The sequence below is a fragment of the Amphiura filiformis genome, chromosome 8, assembly GCF_039555335.1.
Source record: "Amphiura filiformis chromosome 8, Afil_fr2py, whole genome shotgun sequence".
Classification (NCBI taxonomy): domain Eukaryota; kingdom Metazoa; phylum Echinodermata; class Ophiuroidea; order Amphilepidida; family Amphiuridae; genus Amphiura; species Amphiura filiformis.
In genome coordinates, this window is record NC_092635.1 from 4,016,258 (window position 1) to 4,029,838 (window position 13,581).

Genomic DNA, 13,581 nt, shown 5'->3' on the forward strand with positions numbered 1-13,581 from the left:
TTTTTTTTTTTTCAATTTAATGTAATTAACTCTTTTAATTTAAAGACTAATTGTGTCAAATATGTTACTTGTTAGAGGTCTGGTTGCATCTTGCAAGTAGGACGTTATGAGTGAACTTTGTGATATAAGTGACATAAAAATATAAAATGTAGATTTATTTGATTAGGGACATACCGTATTTACTCTATTAAACTTCCCGGGGGTGTGGCAATTTTTTAAATAGGGGGTGTTTATAAGAAGTCTTTTTACAACGCTAATTGCTGTAAAAATTGTTGGGTAAGCTTAAAAATCATACCGTTATGACGGACTATAAACTTAGGGTCAATAACGTCCGGTTCACTTCAAGATTTTGCGATGTCATTTATGGCATATTGCGGCAATTACTATGTGTGGACCATCGCAAGCTTAATTTCAGCATTGTATGGCCGAAATTGATCTATTTTTGCTGGAAAATTGATGGGGCAGGGTTTAACAGAGTAAATACAGTACCTTCCTTATACACAATCATGTTAGTGCTTACAAGAATGACATATGATTTTGTTGTATCCATCCACTTGTTTTGTATAATTTACAAGTAACATCTTTTATCTGAAAATAAACCAAATTTTGGGAGCTTTATTCATTTAAATGTCTAGCAAAATTTTCCATTTTTGTACACAATGAATTTCTAAGATGAAGTACCATTTTGTATTATTATCTTGATATATGTTATGAAGTAGATGAGTAGTCTGTTTAATGTTAAAGTACTAACTATTAAGTGGACATTTTGTACTCGATTGATTTTCATGTTGTCTGCACAGTAACAGTCAACTTTGATATGAAATATGTTCAGATGAAATTGTTTTAAGCAGCTTGTAACAATGACTTTAGTTTGAAATACGAGCAAAGATGTTTGATTTTCAAAATTTGTAATGAAAGTCAGTTATTTGGATATTTACTACCAGCACATACATGACACACTCTTAGAAAGAGTTGTAAGTAGAACCTAAAATACTTTTTGAGTTGTCCTGTATATAGAACCTTAAGTGGGTCTATGAAGAACTGCAAAATGAACCATTTTAGATGTGACAAAGTTTTAGGAAAGGCCAGAGAGAACTATTTTAGGATTCTTTTTTAAGAACCTTTTCTCTGAAGGATTCTACATAGAGGACAGCAAAGCACAATTTTCTAAGAGCACATATGAACCAAAGAATGTAGGCCAGGAGAACTTTGACCCCATAGCCTCTTAACTGTATACATGTAATGCTATGAGAAGTCTGCCATATTGAATTGTCAAGTAGGGGAACAAAATAGTGTACATCTGGCAATTGGCATTTTATGCTGTGTCTTTAAATGCATGTGTGTATATAAACATCAATTAAAGATGTGTCCAATAAAATGCAAACTGATATTACAGACTCACCTTGAGCATCTGTCACTGACTTGCACAAGGCATTATATACCCATTGGAAACAAGGATGTACTTTAAAAAAATTCAAAGTTGGCCAGGCTTGAGCAAAACAAATTGTAGGTGTACTATTTCTCCTGTCTTGGCAGAGTGTGAGTTTTCCTGGTCTATAATTCAATGGTTTGCTTTAGAACTCAGATAACTTGTGTCTTATACACAAAAAAATACAGTATGTTTCAATTGTCATGGAAATTAATCACTCAAAATAATCATTTATTGCACTGTCACAAGTATTACACATATCCTGTACATGGTAGTATTAATTAAAGGGGTATTTCGTGATCCACAGCCTCATCCCACCCACCACCCCCTTTATCTTAAAAAAGTTTCTTGTAAATTAATTCGTTCAGAAAAAATATTGTCAAATATGTAGTAATAACAAAACTACAAAACAGTGGCCTATGGAGCAGTGTAATACACATAATCATACATAACTCGCAAAATCAGAATCATCTGAAATTTTGGGATGCCTTTTTTCGTGGATATCTACTGAAAAATATCACAAAATGAGGATGATAGGATTACAAAATACTCCTTTAAGTGGTATCTGGTAGTCATGGTAACTAACTGGAATTCTGTGTCAATTTCTTTATTATAGTATGTTTGTATAGATAGATCTAATATATATACATCCCTAATAAGACTTCTAAAGATGAAGTATGGGGCCTTTAATTTTTGTATACGTATATACCATATATTTAATATTATTGTTATATAATTGTTATCTTGTTTCAAAGTACAGTCTTTAGTATGATGACAATTGTTTACAAAATAAAATAAATAATATGATAAATACTAGTTGTATGTGTTTTATTTAAAGATGATGAAAGTCCTGTATGATGAAAGTCCTGTATTAGATCTATTATATCTAGGGATTTAATTGTTTTAATATTCATCACAAAGCTATTGCAAACACATGGTTGTTGAAGAAAAACGATTTTGCCCAGTTGAGCTTACCCCACTTCATCTGTCCTCTACTCCTGATTTCTAGAAAAATGCAACACTACTTGTTTGAGATTTTAAAAATAGTATTCTGTTTTGCCAAATAAAACCTTGCCCAATCATGATCCTTTGTTGAAACTAACTGACAGTGTAAGTCAATTGTTTTTATATTTTGGAATTTTAGGAGCAGAGGGCACTAAAACTTACAATATTTGCAGTCACAAAATTCAAAGAGACCCAGCACTCAAAATTTTTAGCCCTTCATGCTAAGATATTATTCTTAATGTTGCTATTTTAGGTTAATTTTCAATAATTGATTATAAAATGGAATCAAAAATGCGTTTGCCAATAATTGAGAGTGGTAGACTGATTGGACTTTGTACAAGTCTTTAGTCTTGATTGTCACAGCCTGCAAAAATACCCAACAAAACGCATGTTTTAGTTCCAAAAATTTGTCAAATGTTATGATTTCACTTTTATTGCCTGTTCTATATTTTACATTTTATGTGACAAAACAGGATAATACTTCTTGTCCTCTTTCACCATAAGATCGGTCTGTCTCTCTGTCTCCTATTATATCCGTTCTGTTCCTGTCATTGTGTTTGATGTTGCTTGAAATGTTTTAAAAAAAACACGCATTCGAAGACTTCACGAGTAAAGTGTCATATTTGTGATGCGATCAAGCAAAATCAGCCGGAACTTGGAAATATTAAATTTTCAGTTTCTAAATAGGATAGTAAAAAGTATTTACAAAGCTGCATTTTGCAGAAAACCCCATTGAAATTGAACAACCATTTCCAAAGATATGAGCAACTTAAGAGTTTCCAAAACAACAGAAAACAGAAGGAAATATTTCCTTTGTTTGGCTATCTCAAAACCAATATTTCCGAGTTTCGACGGATTTTGCTTGATCGCATCACACTTTTAGTTTCATCACTTTTCATCAAGTAGTGGTATGTCCAGAAAGGGCAATAAACTACCAAGGAAAAATTTCATAAGATCGTAATACCATTTTACAATAAAATTAGTTACGTTAGAATAAATGTCCCAACATGTTTGGGCTGAGAATAAAAACACGTTCACCATACCATCATGGTATACCATTGAGGACGATTTCGTGTAATGTAAACATAAAAAATGAAACAATAAGTGGATTATTATTAATTTTGTTGTAAAAAGTGTAATATGATTACAGAGTGGACCCCGGACACGTTTGATTCATAAGAAACTCATTATAGTAGAATTATCCTATCTTTGAGGACAAAGCCACGTTCATCTTACCACCGTGTTTTCAGCAACGTGGTAAGCAATCCCCACAAGATGTCGCTTGTCTCATCGACGAGGCGACAGCTGTCATGGCTTCAGTTGGTTGAAACACTACATCTGAAGACCGGTAATTACTGGCACTGAGAGGCCATAAAAGCTGCAGCGTGGGACAAGGAGTGGCACTTGGTTGTAAGCTTTCATTTGTGGAAGCCGGTAACGCTCTTCTGCTGTCATACCAATCTCATACTTATATATCTATCCATCTTTCATCTCAAGGTAAGTCGCAATTTGCTGGTTTATTTTAACGTAAGGGACGTTACTGCTTAGTATTAAAAAGTAATGGAGTCTGATTTGAATGTTTGAAGTCGTATATCAAAAAACTAAAACATATTAAAAAAACTAAAACATAAAGCTACTTTAAAACTAGTATCCAGTTCCACATTTTTACGTAGTTAAGTACCGATATAGGTCTATTACATTTTGTTTTATCTATTGCTCTTATTAGCTGTCTTCGGTAGAAAGCAACAAATTGAAATACTCATTCTGGTTGTTTATATATTTCATTTTATACAATAAAAGTTTAGTCCATTTTAATATGTATGGTAAAATAAGTCACTCAAATTAACCTGCAGGATATATGCAGATTTGAACAACTCCTCTTTTTTAATTGGCATTTTTGTGTTAGGACACTTTATAATTTGACAAGACAGAATACAGGTTGATTTAAAATGAACTGTACCCAAATTCAAAAAGTAAAATAAAATACTTACCGACATTTAAATAATTTGTGTTAGTAAGCTGTAACAGGATAGTATGTTTCTTATTATTGGTGAAAAAATCATGTCTTTACCTCAAATGGTTTTTTTTAAGTACATTTTTAAAACACACAAATTTTGTTACTGCGGTAGAGAACACGGATAAACTTAGTTCCATGTGTTGGTCTAAAAATGAGATGATAAATTGAAAATGCGATATCTTCTGACTAAAACCACTTATAATCAAGATTCAAAATTTCTACTACAGAACGCTTATCACTGCTTTCTATGATAGTTTTTTGATATGTACAATCTCCGCGAATATATATAAAAAATGGGTTAAGTTGGGTACAGTTCATTTTAAATCACCCTGTAGTGCCAAATGCACGTTTATGTTCAATCACATAGACTTAGGTTGTTGAAGTTTCGTTTATCGCTCTTACTATAAAATAAAAAATAACCTTACCGATTTGTTTTATTATATTATAGGATAGAAAACAGCGGTCTACGCAATGGCCAACAAAACTACTGTCACCTTGTCCATTCTTGGAACTTCCTTTCTCCTGGTCGTCATGATCTTAGCAGAATTGGGCGCCGCCCAATACCCTACTATGCCATATGCCACAAAGCGAGCTGGTAAGAAGAAGCAACCCTGGAATGACGGACACGATAAGGAAAACGACCTCCTCGTCACCAAGAAGGCATTCTTTGACATCGCTATAGACGATGAACCAATTGGTAGAATTGTCATCGGTTTATTCGGAGAGACTTGTCCTGTGACGGTGCAGAATTTCGCAGCTTTAACAAGAGGGAATTTTAAAAATGACGTAAGTGCCATAACTTTGATTGGTTTAGAAAGTAGAATGAATAACGATTTTCTGCACATAATTGCTGGTCTGGCCAATTCCCAACTTGAAGCAAAGTCTCAAGCCTATAGCATAGCAGCAGAAAATTGTATCGTTTGCAAAATTATTTATCTATGAAGATTGAATGTACGATCGTATAATATGAAATTGGTTAATTTTTTTTTAATTATGAGTTTTTGGCATATTTGCAATCTTAACACATGTCTCAACTTACACCGAAAGTTATGACTTTAAGGAATCGGGTAGCAACGTTTGCACACTACTTTTATTGTGGGACCTGAGAACACATCAGACATATCGAATTGCATTCTGAAAACGAGGAATGTCCTTCTGATATCAAATAATTTTGATTTTTTTAAAAATCGCGATATAATACAAATTTTATGGCAAATTCCCAAAAAGACCTAAATTTTTTGTTTGGTGTTTCGGGGAATAAAATCTATACCTTCAATACGAAAGGTCAAAATTTTCATATGATGGACGGCTTTTCATCCCATCAGCTACATACATTTGAAGTACATATCATTGGATTTTTTTAATCATTTGCCATAAAAAGTGTATTATGTTGCAATTTTTTTTAAATCAAAATTATTTGATATCAGAAGGACATTCCTCGCATTCAAAATGCAATTCGATATGTCTGATGTGTTCTCAGATCCCACAAAAAATACGTGAAAACGTCGCTGTTCGAGCCCCGGTAGTTATTACTATATTATTGCAGCATTTTGGTAAAGCATACCACAATTAAAATTTGACGGAAATCGCACATTATGGTCTTAAAGCGTTATGCTGTGTGATTTTACCAAGCAAATCTAATTGATTCCCGATATTTTCTGAAACTATTAAGTCGAAAAACAAAAACATTGAGCTACACATTACAGATTTTCTTCTTTTTATAATAGTTAACTATAGATATTGCCATTTCTAGTGATATCTCTTTTTTGCAATATCAGCGAGAATCATGTGTTCATGTATCTTTATTTTGTTTTACAGAAGAAATTATCATACAACAACACAATAGTTCATCGTCTTGTGCAGGATTTCGTCATTCAGATGGGCGATGTCGTGGAAATGGACGGATCAGGAGGTGAGAAAATGATGTATATTCATTTAGGCCTAATTAATCAAAATCTTGGAAATTATTTAATGTTGGATGTATAATGACACAATCCTATAGCTCGTCTTATTATTAATCTATGACTTACTGTTGTTAATGTTGTTGCTACATCATGCATGGGGGCATTTAGAAATGATTGAAGGAGAGCGGATCAGAAAACTAGACTAAGAGTTATCACTCCCAGTCCCGACCTCTCGAGTCCCGACTATTATCCCAGCAAATATACAGCGTTTTTAAAACGTTTCAACAGGTTATATTTTGGATTTTTGGCTTTGGTAAAAACATTTTAATAACATTAAATGTCAGGTTATAAAGGTCATGAAAACGTTTCAAACGTTTTGAAAGAGAACACACTACAAAAATATTTTTTAAATGTTTTCAAAATGTTATTGTTACATATCTTTTGCAAACAGTTTTGGCAAAAATATTTTGTCAACACATAAATAACATTATGTTAGAATATTTGCAGTAAGTTCAAAAAACGTTTTTTAATGTTATGTTACGTTTTATACCCTTTATATACCCTTTATATAACCCGATATTTGAACTTTTTCTGACAACCTGTTCTAAACTTTTGCGAGTTACAAATATTATGTGTTTGCTGGGATGTGAACGAGCTTGCTTTCAACCTCCGAATTTGAGGCACTGTTTCGCTAAAAATTGTATCCTCCTGGAACATGATGTATCAAAAGCTATCGCGGTAAAAGGAAAACTCTAATTCAAAAATACATTCCAAGTAGGCTAATTTATTCTATTTTTTTTGTCTCTTTCCTACAGGACGTAGCATCTATGGTCAATACTTCGCTGATGAGAACTTCTACCTTCGTCATTGGGGCCCTGGATGGGTTGCCATGGCTAACTCTGGACCTGACAGTAACAATTCCCAGTTCATCATTCTTCTAAGCAAAGCCAGATGGTTGGATGGGAAACACGTTGTCTTTGGAAAGATCTTGGAAGGAATGGTAAGGAAAACATTATGTACATGTGCATTGTACATTATTACTTTTTGTTTGGATTTTAATCTTGCTCTTAACTGTATTTAAAATGACTATTAAAAGTTGGTGTATATAAATTTGTGTTGTCCTTGTAGCTACATTTAGTTTCTACAACAACACTCGGAAATTAAAATAGTTAAAGAACCATTGAACATATTATTATTGATAAGGTCTTTTGCATGTAGCAAGATAATAGTTAAGGAAGGGTATGAACGTTTGGACAGTATTTATTGTGGGACATTAGAGCACATCAGACCTATCGAATTGCATTCTGAATTCGAAGAATGTCCTTCTGATATCAAATAATTTTGATTTTTGAAATTCGCAATTTAATACACATTTTATGGCAAATCATTAAAATTGATATTTTTGATATTTAACAGTACTCGAAGTAAACTTTATAAATCTGATGATTTATATTTGAAGTGTATGTAGGTGGGATGAAAAGCCGACGATCAATTGAAAATTTTGACCTTTCGTATTGAAGCTATGGATTTTTTCCCAAAACACCAAAAAAATTAGGTCCTTTTGGGAAAAAAATCCATATCTTCAATATGAAATGTCAAAATTTTCAATTGATCATCGGCTTTTCCTCCCAGCTACGTACACTTTAAGAATATATCATTAAATTTATAAAATTTACTTCGAGGACTGTTATATCTCAAAAATGTGAAAAATATCAAATTTTATTAATTTGTCATAAAATTTGTATTATATCGTGATTTTCATAAAATGAAAATTATTTGATATCAGAAAGACATTCTTCGTATTCAGAATGCAATTCGATAGGTCTGATGTGCTCTCATGTCCCACAAAAAATACTGTCGAAACGCTCAAAACGCTCATTCCAGTTCCCTTAAGAGAGTGTACATTCATATTTATGGTCAAACCATGGAGATATCGTCAAACACGTGCACTGCATATATTCAGTCCTTTGATTTTCAAGAAACAAGCATCTAAAGCTCCTCATAGCGGTAAATATTTAAAAAATCAGAATCAGAATCAGAATTTTATTTAAGAAAGCCTTTTGGACAAAATTCATTTTCTCTCAAATATTAATAAGTGTTCTCATTAATGTGTTCTGTTTGCGTTTTATCAGCCGTGGACGACCCATTTATTCAAAGTATGTTGTAAAGAAAGGGTGAGAAACAGACCATTACCATAGATAATCGGTTATTTAAAAATAAAATCGACTGTTCTGGTTTCTTTTTATCTCTTTTAGGATGTTGTCTTGGATATGGCCGATGTGGACACCGATGATTTTGCTTTCCCGACGGTACCCATTCAAATAGTCGACTGTGGCATCATATCAGTAAAGGAGCCATTCAAACTCGATAACCCTGATGATGTAGAGAAGAAAGAAAGAAGGGAAAGAAGATCGAAAAGAAAGGCAAACAAGAAGGAATAAAAACTTATAGTCATTTATTAAGGTTAAGCTGAAAATTGTTTTCAATAAATTTTGACCTGTTTTGAAAGATATGTTTAATACTAATTAATGAAACAAGTTCTTAAAATTAAAATTTGATTTGATTCTTTCAGAACTATAAGCTAATATTTTGTTTTTCAAATAAATTTAATATTAAAGCAACTTTTTGTAATTAATCAATTGAGGAAATCACTCAGTGCAACTTCAAAGCGACTCTCAATGCTAAATATAAAAAGAATGTAAAAAATACACATGACGGGATTAAGGATATTATCATTGTAAAAACAATGTCTATAAAGATTAAACACTTTTCTTGAATCGATTTGTTGAATTACTAAACACAAACCATCAAAACTTGAGTTCTGAAATTTTTTACAAATCGATTAAAAGAAAAGTGTTAATCTCTAGAAACTGTGAAACTGTATTTACAGTGTATTATTTTTACGGTAAATTTTGGTAATATATCTGAAATAGGTGTTTACCGTGTTTGACCATGCATCAACATTAAATTTTTTTTTTAAAAGACAAATTTTACCAACAAATACATCAATATTGTCATGCGTGCACTTGGATACGTCTTGGTCTTGGTCTTGGTTGATATCCTTATAAAAAACCTTTATACCGCCACCATCAGATATCAGAGAAAGAGAAATGATACCGAATTATTTATATCAACATGATCATATTGGTGTTTGTTAACAATGATTACCATTAGAATATGCTATATGTATTTGAATAAGATTAATATATATTTTATAGGTTTTAGTATCAATAATAATAAATAATAATTGTTAGAATTCTGAACAGATCAGATCGTGTATAAAGATCATGTAATTGTTGTAATTATGTAAGCATTTCATGTCCGAATTATTTTATACATCATGGATGCTCACATGATAAAAGGGGTTTAATTTACATGATATTTGGAGTAAGTTTAGAATACTAGCAATGTTTTAAAATAAATTTTCTAATGTAATTTTCTAATTTACTTATGTAACAAACATTTTTGATGCAATTTGTATAGAAGCAAGATGAAATGAAAAGATAAGCAGGGCTTCAATAAATAAATGGCTATTTGACTATAAAAGAATTTGTGTTTGCGTTGTTTGTGAAACTGTAGTTTTATGTGAACTTCAGATGTTCTCTAGGGTTTGGGTTACGAAAGGGATTATTTGTAGACATGTTTAAGATTGAATACCTACAAGCTACATTACATTTTGTCAACTTATTCTGAAACCTACACCAATCTAGGCCTACTTAAAAAAAACTTAAAGGCGACGAAAAAAACCCTGTTCTACGGGCGGACCTTTTAAAGGCCCATTCTGTGATTTGGTCATCTGGATGATCGTAAAAATCATCAAAATTCTGATTTTGGTACCTTTTTCAAAGCATAGATGTGCTAATAATAACCTGCAAGTGGTTCAGTCGAAAGCTATGTATTTGAGACAAGGCATTTTACATGAATCTGTAATTTATATTTATAAATTAGCTACATGTATTTGAATGGGGCTTCAACTTAGTCAATTCTGAAGTTTTCTTCGTTTTGTTTCTTTTTGTGCCAATTTTGCATTACAATTTGCATCACTGGACTCACTGAATCTGAATGGGCCTTTAAGTAGGGTCAATCGATCGGCGTTTTTCACCCAAATCTGAAAAAAATCCGAAGATTTTTTGCAAAGATAATTTTTAAAAAAATCAGCCCAAATTAATTAATTTGGCCCCAAAACGACTGATATTAGCCAAATTTAAAAAAAAAATCTTCAAAACACGGGATTGTTTTTGTCTGGTATGAAGCACATCAGACATATCGAATTGTATTCTGAATACGAAGAATGTCCTGATGATATAAAATAATCGGTCGGCGTTTTTCACCCAAATCTGACAAATCTGAAAAAAAAAATCCGAAGATTTTTTGCAAAGATAATTTTAAAAAATTTCAGCCCAAATTCATTAATTTGGCCCCAAAACTGATTTTACATGATTTTAGCCAAATTAAAAATAATCTCCAAAAAACGGGATATTTTGTCTGGTATGAAGCACATCAGACATATCGAATTGTATTCTGAATATTAGTACGAAGAATGTCCTGATGATGTAAAATAATCAAATTATATATTTTTAAAGTTTTGATATATAACATAACATAACAGTCCTCGAAGTAAACTTAATAAATCTATTAAATAAAATAAATGTACGTACCAGTGTATAGCTGAGATGAACAGCCGACGATCAATTGAAAATTTTGACCTTTCATATTGAAGATATACATTTTTGTCCCCAAAAGACCTAATTTTATTTTGGTGATTTTGGGAAAAAATCCATATTTTCAATAGGCCTACGAACGGTCAAAATTTTCAATTGATCGTCGGCTTTCATCCCAGCTACATTCACTTTTTAAGTACATGTCATTAGATTTATAAAGTTTACTTCGAGGACTGTTAAATATCAAAAATATCAATTTGAATCATAAAATGTGTATTATATCGCGAATTTCAAAAATTCTAAATTATTTGATATTGAAAGGACATTCGTATTCAGAATGCAATTCGACATGTCTGATGTGCTCTCATGTCCCACACTGTCCAAATGCTCATACCCCACCCTTAATACCTGCAAAAACTTCTACACCAATCTAATTCAAAACAAAACAAAACTTAGATTCCTATTTTCAAACGTTCATGACATAAGTATGATAAAACTAAATGTAATTTTTGTATAAAACTTACACAAATCTACGGAAGCATATTAGTGCCCCCTCCCAAAAAATATTTAAAAAATGTGTTAAAAATTATTGCAAATATTCGCAATAACATTGCGAGTAAACACAATAACATTTCACATTGCAAATATTCGCAATAATTTTTGATGCAATTTCATTTTTGTTTGCACTAATAATGCTTCCGTACTTTCTGAAATTATTACCTTTTACACCCCCAGCTAGGTACTCAGTACTGTTTCAAAATGCTACTCCTCCTACATATTACACCCTACAATGACGTAACTCATGAACTTGCACATATCATGATATGTATCGACCATGTCCAGTGCCCATAGGGTCTAAACAGAATTGGGGTCAAAGATCATTAAAGGGGCATTTCTGGTATTTAACCAAATAACTTCAAAACAAAATGCTTCTTCTGCCACATATTAAACTGTTAAATAGCACAATGACGTCATTTGCACATGTGCATCGGCTATACTACACGCCTATATAACACATAATTGGGGTCAATCTTTCAATTGCATTATCTGGACATCTGTAAGGGGTATGGGGCTCAAACTCGGTTACAATAAATCTCATGACCAGGGGAACATTTTGCGGGGGTCAGATCAAAGGTCATGCAGAGGTCAAATTTTTTAAACGCATTTCCTGGACATCTGTAAGGGATACGGGGCTCAAACTTGGTGACAACAAACTTAATGATCAGGGGACCATGTTGGAACACTTTGCAGGGATCAGGTCAAAGGTCATCTGGGGTCAAATCTTAAAATTGCATTTTCTGGACATCTGTAAAGAGTATGGGACTCATACTCGGTGACCTCATGACCAGGGGAACATTTTTGGAACATTTTGCAGGGGTCAGATACCCCCACAACACCAACACGCCCCAGCTAGGTTTGTGGTCTATGACCACCATTTGCCACCAATTAACAAATATTTCACTAAGTGGTTCATCTTGTATGTCATATATATAACAGAAATATTAAGATTTCAGTATAAATGAATATAAAACTAAAAAACGTCCCTTGTGTTGAAACATCTTATAAGGACTTCAGATGACATAATTCAAAATACCGTGATTCATTCTAGCTATATTCTTGATTGAAATTTATCCTAGATTTTCCATTTTAAATCACACTAAAATTTAATCTCTTCAGTCTCAATTGACTTCTTTTATCAAGTTTAGATTATAGTCCTTAAAAGGGCATTTCGTGATCCACAGCATCATCCCCCACTTTTCTAAAAAATGTTGAGATTTGTATATCACTGGAAGAAACCTCTGGCTACATGATGTTTATGTACCAACGATTTCTTGCTGATTGAGTCGTTTACTAGCAAAGATACCGTGGAATTTGAATTTCGTTCTGGTATACCAGAACGAAATTACAACAGTGGCCTATGGAGCAGTGTAATACACATAACATGCATAACTCGCAAACGCAAAATCGGAATCAACTGAAATTTTGGTAATAAGCTTTTTTCGTGGATATCTATTGAAAAATGTCATAAAAAGAGGATGCTAGGACCCCTAACTGTCTCCCCTAAGTTGTTCAAGACATTCCCATATAACAGCACCCCTTTACTAGTAGTTTATTTTCTTCTAAGTTTAAGACATTCCCTTTACTTTCTCTCTTAAGTTTAAGACATTGCCTTCATGTTTTCCCTATATAAGTTTAAGGGATATCCGGATAGAAGTCGATAGAACACCTATTAATTAAAGGCAACCAGTTCATAAGCCTCATTTAATTGTGGAATCTTAGTCCCTTTGTTTTTTGCATTTGCTCTGTTTTATTTTCATTTTGTCTACCCTTCAATTTAGTGTGCTAATTATTTCAAAATCATAAATTAAAATATCACTTCCAATGCTCCATTGTTTAAAATTACCCATCTTATAAGAGCACCGACCAGATGGTTCATGATTCAACTTAATTCACTTATCTACACAAAGACAGAAAAGGGGCCCAAGCTGTTTTAGGACTACTTTACATAATCAGACAATTGGCCATATATTTCGCTTGTAGACCACCGATTTTAATGAGACAAAG

The 13,581-nt window shown here is 32.6% G+C and overlaps 1 protein-coding gene across 1 annotated transcript; it reads left to right on the plus strand.

Annotated features, from left to right (window-relative positions):
• Positions 1–3,812: 3,812 nt before the first annotated feature.
• On the plus strand, positions 3,813–9,327 carry LOC140158515 (peptidyl-prolyl cis-trans isomerase B-like). Its single transcript, XM_072181635.1, has 5 exons — positions 3,813–3,931; positions 4,900–5,237; positions 6,270–6,363; positions 7,171–7,355; positions 8,611–9,327. The coding sequence occupies exons 2-5, from the start codon at positions 4,923–4,925 to the stop codon at positions 8,794–8,796; spliced, it is 780 nt and encodes a 259-aa protein (XP_072037736.1). The 5' UTR covers positions 3,813–3,931; positions 4,900–4,922; the 3' UTR covers positions 8,797–9,327.
• Positions 9,328–13,581: the final 4,254 nt, after the last annotated feature.